The following is a 23160-nucleotide window of genomic DNA, read 5'->3' as shown; positions in this document are numbered from 1 at the left end:
GAAACAGTATAAATAGATCTAGAGCATTGTAAAAGAGGAGGATTTTCAGTCTGGGTTTGTTCTTATTTACAAAGGAAAACTTTAAGAAGCAAAGAGAGGGGAAGAAAATGCAAGATTATCAGTTTCATCTTAATATCAAAGAACCCTTTTTTACTCAGTATTGCACATATATTTTTAAATGTTACCAGAGTATAGCGACGTGAATCTAGAAAGTCTCATTTTATGAAAGACACACACACACACACACACAAAACTTATTCTCAAACATAATAACCCTTCTATTCTAAACCCCCACAAACCCTGATATACACACAGCTTATATAATAATATACTGAACAGATCTTATTGTTTAAAATATGTGCTTGCTCCATAAAATATTTGATCTAGACACTTTTTTTGCTACATCATATGATAAATTCTGCCCCTCACCCTTTCCCCAGGTTTATGCCTCCGCAAACCAAAGCAGAGATGCTAATGACCCATTCGTGTTTTTGCAGGCAGGCCTCTGGACGACTGTGTGTGGGAGTGAATTCACTGCTCAACCAGCTGAGGTAAACTCTCTTCTCTGGGTTTGTTTTTGTCTGTCACTCGCAGTGGAGCAACTTCTTGTCTGTCTTGGAATGTAGAAAAAGTGGCAAAGAAAAAAAACAATCAATACGTAATATGTGATGATGCCAAAACTATTTGTGGAGGGAAAAGTAAAGGTATACAAGTGTGACGTTTTCCTCCTCTTGTTTAACAGACTATTGCTTTTTCTTCACATTTAAGGGACAATAACATAACCAGAAAACTACTTTTTACTGCGGCTAAAGAAAGCGCCTTAGAGAATACAGCTGAACACAAGTTTTAAATTGAAAACAAGGCTTCACCAAAACAAACTGCTGCTTCAGCAAATGCTATTGTCATGGCTGACTTTAAAAAGCCAAATCCATCAACTCTATAAGGGGACCATTATCACCCCTCAAATCAATGGCTTTACAGTGAACACCCCCTCCTCTCTCCTGATAGTGCAGCTGTTTGGATCATGTATAACCCAACCCAGGAAATAGACCGAGGTGTGTCCCGATGATGTGTGTGTGTGTATTGGAGGGAGAAGTCTTGTTAAAATGATTGAGATGAGCTTGCTTTCATCTCCTTAAGAATGCCACTGACATCTCTTGGCATTTTGCACATCCCCAAGTTTCAGCGGACTGGAAGAAATAAACAGAAGCAGCGCTTTTCAGAGTGTGACATTCAGGTCATAGAACTACTTTTTCTGTGTCTTCCTGCCCCCCCACTCGGCGTATTTCAGATGCCACAGTGCGTTTGATCTGCGTTCAGGCACAGACCTACAGATGAGTTTTTTGTCATGTGTGTGCGAGGAGGGTTGACAGCAGAGTCATGGCCTGAAAAACAATCAGCAGTCAATGAAGCAGACATAAAACAGTGACATGATCCATGCAATGCTTTCAACATACTCTTAAAATGTGGGGGGTGGAGATAGTGAGGAAATTTCAATTGACAATAAGCTAACCTGTTCACACAAACAAGAGACAACTACATTATGCTTATTTTGGGAAAACAACTTGTCAGACACACACATACAGACCCTTTCCTGGCAGTCAGAAATCAAATCAAGCCCCTCGGCTGAGTCACACAAAAGACCTTCAGGTGCTAACGATACCATCCACCGCCGTCAAATGGATGGGGCCATTGACAGCAGCCAGGGAACAGGCTATTGACACCCCTGAGCCATTTTCCCTTGCTGAGAGTCATCCCCTGCAGGCAAACACAACAGGCAAACAAAGAGCCACCATCAAGAGAAAGCTCGGGCCTAAGAAAAAGAAAGAATGGCAGTGATCTGGCTTTTCCAATTCAAAGCCCCCAGGCTGAATTTTTTTCAGTCACAGTGGGTGAGGAGGCGGGATTGCAACAGTTGAAGCAGCGGAATGACAGTGCTGTAGTTTAACACAAGTAATCAGGAAGAGGAGGCTTGGTTTACCAATAATTACAACTGGATTTAGAAGAAAGCAAATGTTAGCGGAAGACAGGAAAACAACTGTGGCTGATCTGAGGCATGTTGGGGCTGTCGTTACTTCTAGTGTGAAATACTAAACTTCAAAATGCATGAGGTAATTCTGTAAATATGTGTAAACCAGTGCTGTCAGCAGGATTATGGAAAAGCTACCAAACAGATTTTTACACAACTGACATGAGCCAAGAAAGAACCCACTACATTTTGGGGCAGATCCAGGATTTTCTTTTCACTTTCTTGAACATTGTGAGATAGAGGGCCTTTTTGACAATTTCACCAACTTCCCAGAAAACTTCAATGGCACTCAGTAGAACGCATACCTCCGCCAAGGCCCAACAGCCCCCTTAAATTAAATCAAGCTGCACCAAATATCACACAAGCATAAATATGCCAGATTTTTTTTCTCAAGATCAAAGAATGAATCCTCGGAAAACAGTGAAAATGTCGCAATATCTAATAATATTTGAATTAGTTCTTCCCTGACCCATACCACATCCTTCCATCAAGATTTGTGAAAATCTGCCTACACACCATCCCACCAAAAAAAAGACAGGAGTGAAAACATAACCTTCTTGGCAGAGACAATACTCAGAAAATCAGGCGTGTTTAGGGAACTGATATACGAGTGTGCAATCTGGTGCAGCTTGATAGAATTTAAGGGGACTGTCATTCTTTGTTATAATTTCCAGTGAATGCTTTTTCATTGTATGGATACATAACAATGGGCTGAAAACTAAGCACTGAAGTCTGAGTGTTTCCATACAGAGGAGGAGGGCTGCGATGTTGATAGAGACCTGCCTCCAGAGAAGAAGACTCAAAATCGGTTCAGTGTTTTAAAACCATATTTCACGTTGCACTTAAACTGTTTTGTTTCTGAACTTTCCAGCTCACTTTGACCCTGAACTCTCCACAATCAATGTTCCTCTACAGTTACAGTTCTGCTCAAGCTCCTGGACACGTGGATATCCAGACGTTGAATCTGTAATACACACTGTGCTGCGGCTACAGTCCTCCACCCCATCTATTTTCACAGTGAGCAGTTACCACTTGGCTCCCTGCAGTTGACATTTAAACACATGAGATGAATTTGAATCAGCGAATTCATCTTTGGCTTGTGCAGTCTTCCAAGGGAAAATAAAAGCAAGCAGCATTCAGTAAAAGATGAAAACACAATGACTAATGTATGTAATGCTTTAATTAAATATTCTTCTTTCAATAAAAAAGTGCAGATACTTTAGATGATGTTCAATGGAGGGAAAAACAATAATGGTAACAAGAAAACTAAGATTTTGTTGAGTGACGGCGGCAAAAAAAATCAAATCCTTCAGTATAAAAAACAGTAGGACACAAGTTCTACCGTGTGTCCCCACAAACAAAAACACACTCATACTCAGCCTGCTGCATTAATTCAATAAAAGCCCTAGATTGACTTGAAATGTTGTGAGTTGAATGCTAAGTGATTTTAATAAAAGCACTTAAAGAAGCCTTGCACAGACACATCTGCGGTTACAGCGCAAACAGGAAGTCAATGGAACAAAGACAAGTAAAAGAAATGTGAGAGGGCGTTTTCTTACAAAAGAAAAATATTCAGTACATGTGGTGACCACTGTCGCCCTGACTCAAACTGAGATCCTCATGCTCGGTCACTGTAACGTCATAATAATGGGATGTGCTTTCATTCAAAACCAGTCTTTAAAAATCTTCTGGCATAAAAACATTTTGAAGAACATACACATATAAGAGCTAATTGCTAGGAACTAGATAACATCCCCCCAAACCTGACTTTCAATTTCATCATCCCAAAAATATTCACAATAACCTGATCTAATTTGATTTTTATACAAAACAAAGGATGAGTAAACAAATAAATACAAGGAAGACGGACATAGGTGGGAGTTTGTCGAGTGTCGTGCAGTGGATGTAGTGTGGGCGGTGTGTGGGACAGCCACAAGGCGGCGTTGTGCAAAGCTACAAGATGGCCAATGATCTGGGAAGAGAAGATGATGACGGACCAAAGTGGAGCACGCCCGCTCGTCTCCTGTCCACATAATAGATCTTATAGCCAAGACATTGGAAAATTCAAAACAGTCTTCGTATAGATTCTTTAGGATATAATCGTCATAGTAACAATATCTTCATTAACAATTTTATGATATCAAGAGAAGTAACAAGAAATGACAGAGTTCGTGGACTGAGGTTTTTACTGGCAGCCGCACGCAACAAGTCTCCTGCTGAGTGAAGTGACTCATTAGGTGATAGTGTATGATGTCACCAGGACCAGCCTATAAACTTATGAAAGTGTCAAAAATGCCCAAACTGACCCCCACCACCCCATCTCTCCTCCCCCCACCTCCATCCATGTTTACTCTGAGTAGCTCATTTGCATCACAAAAGTCCTCCTCTACTTTTTGCAGGTATTTCAGTCACACTTATCCAACTCTTTGATCCGGCCCCACATCCTTCCTTTTGTCACTGTCTCTTCTCAGAGGCGAGTCTGGGCCTCGGGGACGTAGATTTCGATGCTGTCTGCACTCTCCGTGGCTGAGTTCTGCCGAAATGACGCAGCCTTCTTGGCAGCCAGCAGACGCTTGCGAGCCTCCTGTCTCTGCTTCTCCGCCGAGGCCGAGGAAGAGGTGGACGAGCAGTCTGCGCTCTTCTCACGGCCCAGCGAGGGTCGTCCCTTACCAGGCTTCTTTGACGCCGGAGGGGACACCATGTCCTCGTCCTGTGGGAGTGAGGACAAACGGCGGACAGAGGAGGACAGAGAGAGAGAGTGTAGGGGACAAAAGACAGATATAAGGCAATGAGAGAAGGTAACAAGGAAACTGTCCTCAACAGGTTCTGTTTGTTTGAGCAGGTTTGGCAGACGGGACTCTGACAAAGACATTATGCCAGTGCTCATTGTTTCTGTTAAAGCTTTTGTAAAAAGAGACAAAACAGAGAGCGTAAAGACAAAAAAACAGGCAAACATTGAGAAACAGTTAATTGAATGACAACTCTCAAAGAAAATAGAAACATGAAATGATGGGTACACAAACATGAAAGCAGTAAAAGGATCACAAGACACAGTTAATATGCACCTCAGCTACAGTACTGAAAAAGACAGACAGACAGACAGGCCCTGTTCAGACAGCAAGACAGACAGACAGACAGGCAGACCTGTCCAGACTTGGCATTAACATCCATCCTGACAGATCAGATCACAAGTTCACGGCCATAAATGAATCTATTCCCACCTGACATTAAATGTGTCCTAAATGTTTCTCCTGTGACCAGCTATTAGTGGACATTTGCGTGTCCACTTGTGATCAGATCACTCAGGACGGATGTTAACAACAGGTCTGAATGTGTTGTAGACACAGACATGACCAAAATTCAGACACTGCGTGACAAACAGTAACAAACAAAGACAGATAAACACAAGGACAGAAACGTCAACAGAATAGGAGCAGAAGCAAGACGACTGCACTCTGTCCCATGGGCCAGTGCATCTGAGCCATGCGACACACATCAGAGTGACACATGCATGCTCAAAGTGGGGCTTCACACTTAAAAGCCACACCAACGACAGCCCACTTTGAGATGAATATTTCCATGCATGCTTAAAGGGATTTCTCTTGCCCCTTTGCGTTGGACAGGGAAGCCCGGTTAGAGTTCATCCCACGCAGGGACGAGGGCAGGAAGTTGAAGGGAGGCGGGGGGTAAAAAAGAGTGGGAGCAATGGTTGGTGGTGGTGGTGGGAGGAGAGAGGCCGGTTTCGGCGGCTTTCCTACCCCAGCCAGGGCACTGGGCAGCAGGGATGGGAAGTACCTTCCGCTCAGGGGGCGAGTGGGCGGCTGCCGACGGCACGGGCTGCCAGTCATTAGACTTGAGGTGGTAGAGCTCGTCAAACTTGAGGCTGATGTCCTCGATGGAGAGCTGCAGCAGGTCCCAGAAACCAGCCAGGTCTTGGGCTGTGGGTCGTGGATTGGCATTCACATTCTGATGGAGAGAATTAGTTATGATGAGAGAGGACGTAGTGCATGTTGAAGTGTGGATAATATGAAATATATTGAAAGCTGCTCTCACGCATGCACTGAAATCCGGTGCAGATGTTTTCTGTAGTTCATTTCATTAGATTTTCCCTCTTTGGATTCTAAAGACTGAAAAGCATTGGAGCTTGGATACTTTTTCTGAATTTCTTCCGAGATCAAATCATAATGAATTCATTTGACACATGCTGGTATAGGATGCAAACTAAATTCATGTACTTTAAATTGAATAGAAAATACAGATCTACAGTGTTTACTCTGCCCTTTCTCTCCTCTTGGGTGTCTGTAGGTTGTCCCTTTGGTCTGGCATTACAGGCAGCCGTCAGAACCCATTACCCCACTGCAGGTCTGTGTCACTTCTTGTTATGAGGCTACTTCATGTCCTCAGTTTGTCTGTCAGTGAGTGTGCTGTCCTTGTGCGGAGAGGACATTCAAAGCTCAGCAAATTGAGCTTTGGTTTCAGACAAATCAGCCGTTAAAAGGCTCTTTGGCCTTGAAATGACAGGAAAAAGATGAATGAGTCTTCTTTCACTGCAAGCTTGGTAGTTGGCAGCAGAGATGGATCAGGTGTGCAATACAAAACAAAACAATATAGTATTCACCCAGCAAATAAAAGCGAATAATCTTTGACTTGTCAATTAAAACTAGGATGATCTTTAAAAATAGAGTCAGGGCAGTAGGTGGGGGATCTGGGTCAGTTGATTTAGGTCCGGGCCACCACCTCAAGTTATGTTTGTGAGCAAGATTATGCAAAAAGAACAGGAGAGAAGACAAAACATGGTGGAAGACTCCAGGTCAGATCAAGGAATTCTCTTCATTTTCTTTAACATTGCAAGATAGGGTGTTTTTCAACATGTTCAGTGATTTCTCAGAGAATCCTGTATGAGTTATGATGAAAAAATAACAGCATATTTAGGGGTCGGAATCAATGAGTGTGTGCAATTTGATCCGAATAAAATTATATTGTGGATTTAAATGTGGTTTCATAGTTTAGTAGGATTTTTTTCAGTTGCTCTATGGTAACAAATGGGACTAAAAACCTGTCACCACCACCAATGTGTAGCTGAGACATTTGAATTGAAAAGGACTGTTGGGCCGTGGCAGACGTATACGTGCTCTCCTGAGTGACATGACAGTTCTGCTTGTCTTATTAACAACAGCTAAAATAATGATGATAATAATAAATAATAAAACAAATGATGGTTCTGTTGTTGGTTCGTTACTGTTATTGGCTGTTAATTATTAACTATGTTAACTGTGGCCTAATATTACTGTACCATATGCAAACACTGCTCTTTTCATATTCACCACTAGAGGGAGCCATGCTCACATCACAAAAAGGATCACAGTCGGCTTTTATCCTCTTCAATGACAGATTCTAAAAATGAGTTAAATTCATTTTATATATAGAGACAGATGTAAAGTCAATCCTGCACTGACATCTCCTCTGGCACAGCCACTGTTTGTAACACGAAAGAAAAACTAGAACTCCTTGTGCAGCCTTATACAGAACAGTAAGAATGACAGCATTTAGCAGAGGCTGAAAGAAAAGTGTTGATGTGGCCTTGAAATCCTCTTGTGGGTCTCAGCCTGATGGGTCCGAAACACTATCAGTGCAGGTCAGGCTGATTTTTACTTTTATGTCCGTGTACAAAAGTATGATCAATCGTTAAAAAGACTTTATTAAACTGGATTTATATATTTCAGTCAAAGGGAGCAGGAAACAATACGTTTTCACTTCTTCATACTATTTCTAAGACATGACTTTTTCTCGTTTACCTTTTTCTTACTTGCATATATTGATATTTCTATGTTCCAAATAAAAACCTCAACTAAAATAAGTTCAGTGAAGCTAGAAAAAAGTTCAGTGTGGTTCATCTGACCAAGATTTGGCATGTTGAACATCATATCCACTAACCTTTTATTTATGACCTCTGCTGATGTGATTTCCCACGTATTCCTTTGTTTGATATTTTACGTTTCACTGTCACATGGATCTTGATAAATAAATAATAGTAAAAACAGATTTAGGGAACTGATATCTATGAGTGTGTGAAATTTGGTGCAGCTTGATTGAGGACTGTTGGGCCTTGGTGAAGGAATGTGCTCTAGTTTGAGATGTTTTAGTGTTGTGGTGTCATGTGCTGGTATTTGTCTGCAATTTGTATAATGCCATTTTCAGTAAAACACGTCACCTGAGAGGACTGGCTTACTGGCTTATCATAAGCTGCCTGTACTTGGTGCCGGTGGGCCCTTGTGCCTTAACATGCTGTGTATCATTGCGTATTAGTCAGTTTTCATTTGTGTGAAAGCCTCCATGTGTATCAAGGTCAGAATATCCTGTAGAATAAAGAATAACCAAAAATAGGAGTTTAACATAATGGGAGTGTGGATGTGAGTTTCTGTTTCTTGCCTGTGCAGACCTGTGGATGTGTGACAGAAATGAAAATACACACCAAGTTTTGCTCACACAGTCCCCGGAACTGCTGGAACTTCTGGGATATTAGGAGCTGGGCGCTTCCCACTGCACTGCGAACCTTTCCCAGCACTGAAGACACAACACAAGGAAATAAACAAAACAAATGATAAATTCATCAGAATTATTAAACGATGACTGTTTATCTCAGAAACATCCTGTTATCTCTGCTATGGATGATGCACAAACCCAGTTAGTTCTGCTTTAAAACAGGAAACAGGACACACCAAGTCCGGAGGCTCTCACTCTGACATTTGCCCCTCGGCCCCTCCGGATAATTTCCGGAGATATTTCAGAGTTCAGTGCATGTCTGGAAGCAATTCAAGATTCAAGAGCTTCTGACGATAAGTGCCATCGGCGATGTCCATTTACAGTAAAAAAAAAACCTGCTGATTTTAACGTGATAACCTGCCTCTTGCCTGCTCTACCCTGGCACCCTCACTCACCTGAATGTTCTGGACGTTTTTCTGATCCAGACGATCTGATGTGTTCTTCATAAGTCAGGAAAAGAGTTCATGTCTGAAAACAGCTTACTGTATGTTGTGTGTTGCTGTGTCAAAACTAGGACAAACATCTGCCCTGACAAAATTGGAAGTCCTATCTGATCACTGAACTGCACAGTTATAGTAATGTGATTATAGCGTTGTGAGCGCGGCTCTAGAAAAAACATATGGATGTTGAGCTTTGTTGATCTATCGATCCAGCGCTTCTGATAAAAACTGAGCATCCAAAGCCTTTCGCTGTTTGTTTGTTTGTGTGTACAGTGTGGATGTGTGTGTGTTCACTGCTGTATGCTCTGTCGGGCTGATGTTGAAGCACTAATCTAATCTGGAGGTTTAATCAGTTCCAGAGTAGATTTGTGTAATTCTGGGGATTACAGGCCTGCTTGTGTGCGTTAACCTCAGGTATTACTGGCTCATCCCCTCCATGCTGTGTATGTCTGATGGAGTGATTGTTGGGCCTGAAGCAGAACCTTATGAGGGAGCTGTGAACCATGTGCTGAGGTCAGACAGATTTATCAGACCTCTGGTGGGAGGCTCAAGACGTTGGGTTCATTCCGAGTGCCTCCAAATGTAATGAAAACATGACTGTATATAAAGATGGACGCTGCAGCTCCACTTCCTCCCACTATCCACTATGAAGCTAAAATATCCCGACTATGAACCACTTGTACATTTGAAGGCAGAGTAGTAGCGATCAGGGGCAGGAGCTGCAGTGTTGATGTTTTGCCCCATTTTTCTAGCATCAAACAACTCATTAAAAAACAAACTCACCAGAAAATGAAGAGTTGGACAAGTGAGATGAGAACTACCTAAAACTACCAGGTATCATTGGCTTCACTATACTAGAGTCTATGGTTTGACTTCATAAGACATTCACTTTACTCTCCCAAAAATAAACCTTTCAATTTTCAAATTGAAATTCCAGTTTCTGATGAGGAGCCTTTTTGAGAGAGTCTGCTCCCATTGCAACTTGTGAGCTCCTCCAGCTGGCAATTTAATAGGGAGGCAATTTAACACAAAAGACCAGAGGGCTGTATTCACAACCACTTCAAGAAAACTCCCAGAAAGATCCTAACTTAGCCTAAAGTAAAATTCCTGCCTCACCAGTCAGTCAATCTGCAGGACAACAGGATGTTACAGTGAAGTTGACCTTTGACCTTTGGAATGTAAAATGCAATCACTTTATAATTTTACCCAAGTAAGCATTTGTTTGAAATTTGACCACTGACAGTGTGTGTGAGGTATGGCTTTTATACTATACCTACCTAAGATAGACTTTATTGTCCTGTAGTATTACAAACACAATCAAGTACTGTTATCCATCATATATTCATATACATAGTTTAGCCTAGGTGGTGTAAAGGGCTTTGATGGACCGGGGACAAATAATGAAAAGGTTGTGCCTTCTGAAGGGAACCCTGTATCGTCTGCCTGAGGAGGAGCTGGTACTCAGAATGGAGGACGTACATACTTAATTTGAACAGACAGACAGACAACCTGAAAACATAAAGCAGAAATCAAATCTATAACTTGGTGCTGTCACAATAACATTTTTTGTTGGATGATATTTCATCCCAGAAATTATTCAGTTGAATGATATAATTGTCTGATGTAATATTATAGTATAATCACGCAAGTACACACTGTCAAAGAGCGATGAACTTAATTCTTAAGAATATTCATATGAATTGTAAGTGTAAACACCTCGCTCCCAGACCAAGCAGAGAGGAGATGAGAGGCAGAGCAGCTAGATGCAGGCACACCGATGCGACCAAGGAATTATTCATGGCACTTGACAGATTTAAAGGTGAATGTGCATGTCTGTTTTTTTGTATTTATGAATTGCCTAACAAGGCAGATCAAACAATCTTGGAGGCTGGACGTTCCCCACTCCTGGCTTAGAAGAAGAAGCTGTGTTGGTTGGCATGTAAATCTACAGTATGCAAGCAAACAGTGAGGGAAGCCAGTAAAAGAACCACAATAGCCAACTGGGCAGACGACCAGTGTTTACAATTATCTCAATTAGATGACGAGCTTAAAGACATTTTAAGAGGGAAATTCAGCCCCTGTGTTGGAGCACAGGCCAAGAGGCGGGCGTGGGAGAACACAGCACAGCAAACTGACACCTTGCTCCCTCTGGTTGTGTGCACCAGTGAGGAGAGTGAAAAGCAGCTGTTTGGGATGCAGTCCAAAAGAGGGGACATTTTTTCTAAAAAATAACTTTCTCCTCTGTTCGAATAACTTTTGCTTTCCTCCTAACACTTTTTCACCTTGGGATCTCCCTTCAGGGCAGAGATTTCTAGACATTTTATACCAGGATCTGGTTTTAACCGAGAAAATTCAAAAATTTCTGTCATGAGGGGCAGATCTCTGCAGCAGGAGGCTTTATGAATCCTGCTCCTCTAGTTGCTGCGAGTACCATGCCAGCCTTACCCTCCTCTGTGAGCTGGTTGTCTTTGGTCTCCTGCTCCATCTGCTGGCACCAGCCTTCCATGCGTCCCGTCTCGGCCTGCAGCAGCTTGAGGAACCAGTGGCCATCTCTCCGACACAGCGTCCCCCCTCCGCCGCTTTGGGGTACGCTGCTGTGACTGCCGTTCCCGCTTTCCAACCAGGGGTCCGGGGGTGGTAGAGACGAGGGGTCGAGTGCTGGGTCCAAACTTTCTGAGAAGGAGGAGGAGCTACTTCGTGTGGTAGAGCGTTTGAGGATCTGCCTGGGGGGAGGTGGTGAGGAGATGTCACCAGTGGCGTCCCCATTGTCTAAAGAGTCCTGTCCAGGGGGGAAGGTCATGGATTGGCTGGCACTACTGACCATGATTTTCTTTTCAGTGGGTTTGGTATTATTGATGTGGGAAATAACAATGTCCTGTGTGCCTGAGTCTATTTCTTGTTTTGAGGCCATGCTACTGGAGCGACTGGTCCTGAAACACATAAGGCAAGACTCACTGTTACAAAGCGGCTTTTCAACACAATAATTTGAATCTTTGTCAAACATTTAAGACCAAGTCACTTCTACTGGTCAACAGAGTTAGAAATAAACAGGATGGATCAGAGACTGAGTCTTGTATATATAATATATGATGATGATCTCACGTCACTAAATACCAGTTTCTTGGTTTTAAATTGATACACATTTATCATTATTTCCAGTAGTGCTTGATTAAAGAATATGAACCAATATCAAGAGAGGATAAGACTGGAAAGGGACTGGATAAGGCCAAAATTGAACCTGAGGGATTGTCATGTTGCACATATGTGTAGACAACATCAAGACAATCTAATGTCAGAAATTAACAAATCATATTAAGTTATATACAAAACTCTAAATGCAGCAAGTAAAAGAAAAACTTCCTCATAACTTCCTTGGATTTAAATCATCAAACGTACAGAATGTAAACTTCACTGCAACAGCCAACAAGTAAATACACAAATATACAGTAAGAAGAGAAAAGTCCATAGAGTAAAGGCTTATGACATTACCAACAAAACACAACACACACAGATGGTTTTCAGACAAAAAGATGACATGTGAATACAATGTGATTTCACATCTACAGAGCTCCTGCAAAGAGAATGAATAGTCAGAGCAGTGTGTGTGGCTATAATTTAAATTCCTCACGTTGTTACAAGGACAGGAAGAGGACTTACTGCCACCCGTCCTCCACCTGTACTCCGATTGACTGAAACCTGGCCAGTGGTGGGGTCTCCTCTCGTGGAACTTCCTGGATGCAGTCAACCTTGGGAGAAATAAATAGTGATATGGAGAAAAAAACGTATAGTCACTAGCTGGTTAAAATTGAGGTATGTGTGATCTCAAAGATCCCTAAACAGTGATTTCAAGTAAATTGCTTTTTTGAGGTCACAGTAACCTCTAATCTGTTCATCCTTCAGTCCAAGGAAACATTTGTGCCGAATTTAAATACATTTTCATTTAAAGAATTGAGCAGACTAATGGATCAATGGACAACCGAAAAATTTAAAAGACCTTGGCCATGGCTGTTGCTGACACTGTGGTATAAAAACATGTAAAAACATATATTGTTGTGCTTAGATTTCTAGAAAATGTCAGTTAATGTTTTCCCTGACTGAGTTCTGGTATTGTGGAGGGTTTGGAAACTAAAGAAAGTGACTAAATAACAAAAAATGCATTTTCTGCCTTCAATACTGCAGTTTATAACAGTGTGACCGAGGCACGACTGTGACAGTGTTAGTTTTTCATGTGTAGTGAGAGCTTTGCTTTGACACAACTGCACCAGCCTTGGATAGTACCTCAGTTCCACTGCCTACCTGTATGCCGATGGAGGACAGTTTCCGTCTGGGTACTGGGGCCACTAAGGGCTCCTCTGCCACTAGATTCCCTTTATTTAGTCCTGATTTCAGGGATTCATGCTGGACTACTGAGTCACTCGTCTCTGTGGAAGCATTGGCGGTGGTGGGGGCAATTGGCTCTCTCGGGATGGCAATAGGAGTGGGGATGATGTGCGGTGGGCGGGGAATACTGCGGGCCAGGCTGTTGGCACGGGTGCTATCAAGGCTGTCGGAGGAGTTGCTGTGAGCGTGGCTTGACTGGCTGTTGACCTCTGACCTCCGGTCTTGCTGATCCAGGTAGTTGTCCTGGGCTGACTCCGTGCTGCTCTGCACTGTCACACTGATGTAGGGCTTAGATGTTGTACGGGGTGGCACTGGTGGAGGAGCAACCTTCTTACAGGTGGTTATGCAAGTGGAGACTGATTGAGGAAAGAGATAATGGAGGGGGGGGGGGATAGAGATGACAGAGAGAGAAAAATAATTACTATTCACTACGTGTTTAATGTTTACCAAATGTTTACTTTGAGTTGGTTGGTTGACACCATGTCGCAGAAGTCATCAGTGTGGCTTAGGCTAATAACTTGACTTATAAGGCTACAAGATTGAGTTCACTCAATGCACAATGGCTGATATAGTTCATCTGGAGATAACGTGTGATTCGATGATTGGTGGAAAAGTGGCTACAATCAACCATGGTTTTCTTTGATTGACTCGAGCTCTACATCATTCTAAGGCAACATCCACACCACAGACTGCATACAAAGATGGATGACATGGCTTCTATCCAAGCATCTCAATAGCCACCTGGTGGCTGGCTGCAGCATAGTTCAAAAGGCCCACCTCCTCCATGTTAACAGATGGATAGTGGATTTGGACTAAACATTTTTTGGGTTATTTTCACACTGATGTATGTTAAAGTGCTCCATCCAGATGTTAAAGTGCTCCGTCCAGATGAGCATTTAAGCTCCCTAACATAAATAATCTCCACCAATACACTTAAAAACACATATAACGTGTACATTGGTCATGCACATAGCATAGTAAACAGGAAGCAGATTGGTTGCTTATTTGCAGAAAATACTATGGATGAGAACCAGAGTCATACTAGGGAGGACAAGGTGGAAAGGCATCTAAAACTAAAAGTTATGCTTTGCAGTCACTGCAGGTTGTAGAGTTGTGACTGGTCCAGCGTAGTATGAACACCAGGAGTGAAAATAGCAAAAGTGATGCATTTTAAACCTAAAATATGTAGACATAGCCGATGAATACATTTTCTTAGCTTGCCCTGAGCTCTTCATACTGGACGTAAACATGCAAGGACATTTTTGCAGGGAAGCTGGGATGCCAGTAAATCAGAGGCATAAAGCAGAAAATCAAATCAGAGGAGCACTGACGTAATCGTTCACACAGGTGACCAATGGAATCCCAGACTGCATTTCAAAGCCTTGATCATGAGACGGGTGATAGAAATCAGTAAATCAAGTTTGCTGAACATCTGACTCTGAAGACCAAATATGGTAGAGAATGTGCCCATCAGATATAAAGGAGCGAGTTGCAGTACATTAAACATGGAGACAAATGAAAGAAACAGATATAAGAAGAGCTATTCGCACAGTATAATAAACACCCTCTATTCTCTTCCATTGTGTTGGTTGCTGTTTAAGTGACTTTGTGTGATATAAAGGAAAGAACATGACACTAATGATAATTTGACAAACCACCAAAAACTCACAGCAACCACAGGGCTGGTGAAGGTAAAAGCCTGACTGACTGCACACTTAGTCGCTTGGTCACATGGTCACATATATACATGGTCAAAAATCTAAAGCTGAGCTTAGAGAGGGAACTTATATGTGGGCTTACATGAAATCCACACAACATGTGTCCAGCATGCAACTTTAGAAAGATGATTTTATTGTGCAAAAAAAAAAAAGATCCAGTCAAACATCCACACTCGTTGCTTTGCCTTCTGCCAGTACAGCCACCCCCCTAACTCATCCATCAACCAAATCCGCCGTGTGTGATGAGGTCCATGGATACTTTCCCATACAGACTGGATGTGTATCAGCGAGAGCAGAAATAAATGGCCTGTCTGTGAAGAGGAATTCACCCAGTGACGTAAACATTGCGATGCAGTTAATGGGCTGCACAGTCGTGCCAAGTCTCTAGTGTGTGTAGTTGAGATATAAGTGACACATTACATTGAATTCATTCACACAAAAAGCACAACACTCTTAATATGCATATAGTTCATATAAAAGATCTCTTGGCTCACTCTGATGAGACCACAGAAATCCCATTCATGCTACACACACAGTCAATGTGATGCTGCATCACTAAAACCTATAATCTAAACAGGGAATTTCACTGTATTATTATGAACCCTGCTGCGTCGATATAATCTCTCGAACAGAGGCTTTATTTCACACCGCATTGGAAAAACCGTGGAGAGCTTGTGAAATCCACACAAGAGTCTGAACAGAGATGGCATAAATAAAAGCACTTGGACAGCAGAACAACTTTTCAAATGTGAACAGCATGGGGTTTCATTCTTTAAGACCTGCTATAAACTAGATTTAAGACTTATGGACTTGCTGTCTGTGATATTCTTTGACTTGGGCAAGATGAAACTGTGGCAGAAAGCATTTTTAGAGACTATACTGAGTCAGTGGATCCCTATCAGATGAATTGAAATAAATACTTTGGTGTGTGACCCAAACCTAAATATAATTTAAAACTTTTGTCTGGATCTACATCTACAATGTAATACATAACTTTAATTTGTATATAAGTGACATATATGTGAAGGAAAAGCCTATTTTACTGTGGTATTGTAAGTCTATTGTTGTCTAGTAAAATGCCCACAAGCCTGCATAGACACAATACATAGCCTAATGATATTACATCAAGGATTTTGAAAAGTCTTGCAGCAAACATGTGAGCAGCTGAGAAAACAGTCAAACAAAAGGCTTGTTGTGTCCTGTAATCCACTTCTTAGCTTAATCTCTGATGAGTGTGGAAACTCACCTAACAACAAACTCATGCAAACTCAATGACCACATGCATACACATCATTCTTTCAGACTGAACCGTGAACTGAGCTGTCAGTCTCTTGTCAGAGACTTCCTCCAGCCTGAACTACTGAAACTGGCCTCAAGGTCCACCTGGTCCTTCTCAAACAGTAGCTAAGGGCACTTTCACTTGTCCTGGACCTTCTGAGTTTTCAGTTTATTCCAAACCACAATTACAGATGTGAAAGATGGATTGGACAACGACCTGAACCAAAATTCTGTCCAACCAAAAGAGGTGGTCTGGGAGCATATCAAACTTAACCATGACTCAGAATGTTTGCAGTGTGAAAACACTTTTCTGGAAAGTTTGGACTTTCAGAGCAATTTCAAGAAGTTGAGACAGCATTGATGAAAAGAAGAAGAAAAAGAAGAATAAGTCTTACTGGTCTGTCCAGAGACAGAGTTTCAGACTCTCAGGTTTGCTTACAGTCCTCCAAAGTAAGTCATTTTTAATGATGTTCATTTAGTGCATTTTAACTAGTGTCAATTATTGCGTCTGAAGTTGGGGATCTTGTTACTAATACCATATTGATATTACAGTGGCAACTTATTTTTTTCCTTCAAACGCAAAGATTACTACCTGCCAAACTGACACACTGATGTCATGTTCCAATCATGTACGTCGTACAAATACATTTTGTCCACTTCCTAAATTTGAGTGTGAAACCAAAACTAACTGGATCAAATACATACAATGTAATCAAGACATGAACATTGGCTCAGACCATGGTCTTGACTTCAGGTGTAAAAATACACATATACATCCCATCTGAACTTTTCCAGGACAGAACCATTTACTCATATGTGTTAAGTGCTCATGTCCCAGCTGTGAAACTTCTCAGCAAACTGCTCTGATGCACTCGCGGTCACATTCCAGTGAAACCAAAACACTGACATGTGACATCATGTGTAAACAGCACAGATGACACCCATCTCCACACCTTGTCTGTGTCTTGATATCCCAGCCTCCTTTACCAGTGGATCTACATTCTGAGACTCGCTGATCTCTGGGTAGAGACTGACAGAATGAGATCCCGGAAGCAAGGGTCTGAAATGAGTTTCCTGTAGGGCCCATTAGACCAAACAATACAGGCAACTAGTCATGGATTATCCACCAGCCTCTGACCACTATATCCTGAGGAGAACCTGCCGAGACAGCCTTTCACTGTCCATGTCCCTGTCCCTGTTCATGACAGAGATAGAAGCTGGACAGAATAAGGTCACCACTGTTGTGGCAGCTATGCACTGTCAACACTCCTTTGCCCCAGTGTGCAAGATAACTGTCTCTGTGACTGGGTGTTTGGACACCTGCCCTGCAGTTCTCCAAGTGTCACATTATGCTTTCATCATTCTGAACAGAATTCACCCCCAAGTCTTAATATGACTGAATCTGCTTTATCCATGAAAAAAAAGCCCAAAAATCATGTCTGACATCTGCCTCTGGGATTAGGAGATAAAGTAGTAGAGCTGGACACAATAAGGGCCCATCTCTGCCTCTAATAACTCAATCTGTTGGCAAATAAATGAAGATAAACTGCAGCTAACATATTTTTGTGTTAATCTGGACAGTGCAGTCATGATGTAGTTTCTCCAACAGGAAGTACTGACAGGACCTCTAGGCCTCTGCAGGCACAGGAGTGCATGCCTATTGTTGATCGTCAGTCCACTGCTTTGGCCCAGAACACCATACTGTAGCTGTACTACAACCAAATGGATTGACATGCAGTTTGGATCAGATCCTCCTCAGGATATTTTGGGAGATCAAGTCTTTCCCTATACCTTCATCATTACTTTGGTTTATGGTTAATACTGCGTTTGATTCACATGAGTTTGGATTAGGATAAATGATGGATGAAAAGTGGTTGTGATGAATGCTAACATGCTAAACTAAGAGGGGTAAACATCCGCATGTTAGCACTGATACCGTTGTTTTAACCATTCACGTCATTGTGTCTGCAGCACAGACGGTAAAGGATGCATTGTCAATAGTTAAGTCTCATAGAGTGGCTAGCATAGATGTATACACCCAACCATGTTTATTTCTAAAATATTCTGCAAGTATCTTTCTTGATCAGAAATCAACACATGTAAGGGATCCTTAACAGGAATGTTTGCATACTTGTGTTAATGTTAAAAATGTATATAGACGGATATATTATTATGAAGTGTTTGCTCATGTTACATGATACAGGGATTCAGTAATTCTGCCATAGAGAGCAGTGAACAAGACAACCACATAACTGATCAGACAGGTTTTTGACAAGTCTGGAGTTCATCCACTGTTCACATTGTTCTGTGGCCCCTGGTATCGTTACATCACAGATCACAGCAGTGAAACCTGTAAATAACTGGTGACATAACAATGACCAAAACTACAAATGTATGACTGTAAAAGACAATTTGAAGGTGTAGCACATAGATAACATTATTATGAAGTTGAAAGTAGCAGCTTTGTAAAATGCTGGAAAGTGCAGCCATGACAGAAACTTAATCAGACAGTTTGGTGCATTTGCTTACTTTACAGGACTCCGCCACACAAACATACGCAGCTGTGCCAGCATAAAACACATCCTTTAAATGTGAACTACTACTGACAAACACTGACAAGGCCTTTTGTAAACTTGACATACCTCTGCAACTATAAAATGGAAATGAAGCCAAGTACAGTTTCTGCTTAATTAAGCTGAATCTGTGAGGAGCTGTTCAGTAGAACATATTGGTTGCTCCACAGAAGGAACAGTAACAACCACATGCTTTGTGCCAGAATGTTAAAGTGGAATCTGGAGTGGGCACTGAGCGCTGCTGTTTTCGTGCCATCTGGACAGTGGTGTTGTTGTCCACTGCCAGCAACAGTTCAAGATGTGATTTTCAAGGAACGAAAACAATTAGCCGCGAGAGGCTACATCTGCTGAAAACCGTTTCCAACAGCCCAGCAACCGCGCTCCACTCAGCAGCGTAAAATGTGGAAATTTTCACCACTTATGAAATCGTTCCAAGTCACCATCTCAGGAATGAAATGCAGTAACAGATCAGATCTAGGCTACATACTCAACCAGTTAAAGGGCAAAAATTAAAATAGGAAACTCGAATGTGCTAGAACCCACACAGCAGTCTCCATCTATTATCCATACAGCTTATCCTTTGAGGATTTCAGTGGGGCTGGAGCCAATCCCAGTCGGCAGCCGAGAGGCAAGATACACCCGGACAAGTCGCTGGAGCATCACAGGGCCGACAAATAGGGACAAACCACCAACTGTCCTGCAGCTAATGAGGACAGAGTACCCGAAGACAACCCCCACACACACCAGAAGAACATGCAAACACCCCAACAGGACGTTGTCAGGTTTGAACCCAGAACCATCTGGCTGTGTGACACCACTGTGCCACCCACAGCAGTTTGCTCTCCCTGTTTTACTGTTTGCCAGAAGGAGACTATGGTGACATGATTAACTAACCACAGATCCTGCAATGACATCACTGCTGGTAGTGCATGTCACTTCTGTTCCAAAGACCCAGGATTCATAAAAAAACAAACAACATCTTGCTTATATATTATGGAATTTCCATGTAAGGAAATACTGCTATTCTGACAGAATAGAAATGAAGCCAACAAAGACATCAAGATGTCTTTTATTTTTTACCCAAAGTCGGAAAATCTAAATTGATCTAAAAGACACAGAGAGCAGATTTTAATGTAATTTACATGCATGTATAATAAGATCCTTGAACCAATATCATACTAATAACTCAGTTCCAGTTAGAAATGGGTACATAACAAATGAATCATATCTACTCTAGGTTCAGCTTTAGTCTGCATCCCAACTTGCTTATTCAAGCCACTGTGGAGGAACAAACTGAGGATAAGCAGGAAAGTCATGTGAAAAACTGCTTAAATTGGAACAAAAAGTCTGCAAAAAATGTGCTTCATGACTTGCTGGAATGTTGAAATCACATATGTAGAGATATAGCAGACTAAAGTAAAAATTAGAAACTTGATTCATGGTAAAAATACATGTATTGCATTTTAGTTTTAGTACATTAGTTTTTGCACAATTATTTTCATACAGTATTGGCTTGCTGCTGTATACATAGAGTGAGAGTATGAAAATGTATTTCTTCGCAGTAACTCTGATTAGAAGTCAGGTAAAACAATTATTTAATATAAAAACAAAACAACTCACATGTTTAAACGCTCTGAGCAATAAAACACATCTGTTTTTGAAGCATCCCCGTGGTTTTCCCACACTTAAAGTGAACATACCAGTCCGAACAACAGCTTGCCAAGTAAGGTAATTAGATCATTAGAATTGCACATGAATGTAGGATGAGTGCACTGGCTGGTGTGTGTCTGTGTCATCAAACAGTCCCATCAACTGTAAGACAGATCAAACAATGGAGCTGATAGTCTTCACCCAAGTTTTCAAGTGTTATTAAGCCGGATGATCTATTTGACAAGTATTATAAAGTATAATCACATTTAATCAAGTGGTGCTGTGCTGCGCCGTCTGTTGAAACTGGACAACAAGAAACAATGGGAGACAAAAGGTGGATTGTGATGCTCTATTTAACAGTTGTGTGCAGCTTGCAAATTTGTCAGTTGACCCATCTGTATTGTTTAATCCAAGAACTGCTGCAAGACAAAGACAAACTTGCCTGAAATCATCACCACTCCCTTGTCACCAAAACCAGTATCACAATGAATTATTACACTCGATGTGTTCAACAACAACACTGCTTTATGACTGAATAGCCTTCTTCTTATTTAATAATGTGACCTGATAATGGGATTTGCAGTCGTCCATGTGGGACAAAAGCGGTGCTGCCCTCAAATAATCCAGCGTGGAGGCCAATTTTCCATTTCAGCAACCGAAGAGAAGCAGCTTTACGAAGACGTGCAAATACATTATAAGCTGAAGGCAGTTAAATGGTTCCACAGACATAGATTTAATATATTCTCATACTGTTAAACAGCAAATCTCTTCTTTTATCCTGACTCCCACCACAAATGAGTGGCTGAAGCATTGTGGGAAGAAAAGTTTTCGAAAAGCTTAGCAGATGTTGGAGAGTACTCAATGGTTCTGAGTTCGTCACTGAAAGCATGATTTTAAAATATTTAAATTATGGCCTAAAATACGGCAGAGCAATTAAACAATCCATAATTAACGCAATATATTTTTAATCAGAAGGTTCAATAACATCAACATATTGCTTATGCATTGTGCAGCACAGTCAGGAGGTATACCACATAATTGTAACTGTTTATCAAGAGTTAAAACCACAAACTTCACTCAGGAGCAAAAATCTGACTTTAAACTTAAATAATATTTATCCTGATAATCATCAACATCGACTGATATCAACATCTTTATCTTGATAGAATCTCTGCCCATATCATCCAGCTCAGCAAATGTGAAAAAAGCAATTTAACATCATCTCAGCAGAAGACACCACAACAACTCATCCTAAACACACTGTTAGTCTCAGCTGCATACCAGCTTTTATTCACCACGTATTTCCTACCTTGAACAGGTTAGATATCCTCCACATGGAGATACAGCAGAGCAACACACTTATCTCTGAGAGTCAACACAGCTTCAATGAGTAAAGCACTGAGTGACAGGCTGAACCAGCAGCTACATGTTTGAAGATATTGCTGAAGTCATCAAATCCTGCTCCACTAACATTAGGTAGTGTTCTGTAAAGAAGCAGGCAACAGACTCACCCTGCTGTCAGCTGCAGACAGAGAGGTTGACCAGTGTCCACATGTTCTCACACTGTCTCACTGACTCTCTGTCTTTTTGAGGACTGTTTCTGAGCCTGAGGGGGGGCGTGGAGCCATGTCTGCTGCTGCCTTCACGGAGCCTCGGACGAAACAACTCCACAGAGAAATGGCTGCAAATGTGGTTTTTGGTGCTCTTAAAGGGATAGTTCACCCAAAAATGAAGATTCACTCGTTATCTTCTCACCACTTTGCAGATGGAGTGGTGGGTGAAGTGTTTGAGTCCAATACAATTGAAGTTAAAGGTTTGCATCTAAATGTTGGCTGTTATCCTCCTCCGGAACCACGCATGTATGTGAAAAACCTTGTAAATGATTTTGTTTCAAGTTGAATTTGAATCTCAGGGCTTGTGGACACTTGGATGACACCACAGGAGCAGTATAGAGATATATTATGTTTTTTTCTATGTTTTTTAAAAAAACATTTTAAGACATGGTCACCAGTTACTTCAATTGTATTGGATTTGGCTGCAATGCTGTAGACTCAAGCACTTCACCCACCCCTCCATCGGCATAGTGGTGAGTAGATAATGACTGAATTTTCATTTTTCTGTGAACTACCTCTTTAAGCTGCTTACAGTGGATAGTTGCTTTTTTGATGTAGAAACAATATAGCAATTTTGAATATTTGACTATTTGCACGGCTCCAGAAAAGCTACCCATACACATGTTTGCCTCTGGTTTTAGTTTATGTTTTAATCACTTATGTTTGTTGTTGTTGACAATTTGCACAGCCTTTTATTTCCACAATTTCTTAGTGTCTGGAGCTACTGAATAATATATAAAAATACTACTCTCTTGAAGGCAGCACAGAGTATTTTGAAGAGTGGTGACAAGCGCCACCATGTGGATGCTCAGTGATAGTTACCAGCACATGCATACATCCAGGCTCTATTTCTGAAATGGAGAGCAGTCAGATGTCAACAAACAAAGCTTCTAATGCGTCTCTTCTCATACATCCACAGTTCCTCTGGTGAAGCAA

The 23160-nt window shown here is 41.5% G+C and overlaps 1 protein-coding gene across 7 annotated transcripts in view; it reads right to left on the bottom strand.

Annotated features, from left to right (window-relative positions):
* Positions 1 to 3191: 3191 nt before the first annotated feature.
* Positions 3192 to 23160, bottom strand: part of dlgap4b (discs, large (Drosophila) homolog-associated protein 4b) — a 126608-nt gene continuing 106639 nt past the window's right edge. For 5 of the 7 annotated variants that reach the window (XM_069510248.1, XM_069510227.1, XM_069510231.1 and 2 more), the window contains 6 exons: positions 13309 to 13748; positions 12670 to 12758; positions 11458 to 11942; positions 8502 to 8593; positions 5825 to 5995; positions 3192 to 4739 (listed from right to left, as the gene is read on the bottom strand). In XM_069510248.1, the coding sequence (XP_069366349.1) occupies positions 4497 to 4739; positions 5825 to 5995; positions 8502 to 8593; positions 11458 to 11942; positions 12670 to 12758; positions 13309 to 13748 (1520 nt within the window). In that variant the 3' untranslated portion in view covers positions 3192 to 4496. Of the gene's footprint in view, positions 4740 to 5787; positions 5996 to 8501; positions 8594 to 11457; positions 11943 to 12640; positions 12764 to 13308; positions 13749 to 23160 lie in introns of those variants that run through there. The other 2 variants (XM_069510242.1, XM_020087010.2) reach the window with 2 other exon arrangements.

The sequence above is a fragment of the Paralichthys olivaceus genome, chromosome 2, assembly GCF_024713975.1.
Source record: "Paralichthys olivaceus isolate ysfri-2021 chromosome 2, ASM2471397v2, whole genome shotgun sequence".
NCBI classification, from domain to species: Eukaryota; Metazoa; Chordata; class Actinopteri; order Pleuronectiformes; family Paralichthyidae; genus Paralichthys; species Paralichthys olivaceus.
Note: the sequence above shows the minus strand (reverse complement) of the source record. Positions and strands in the feature narration are given on the sequence as shown.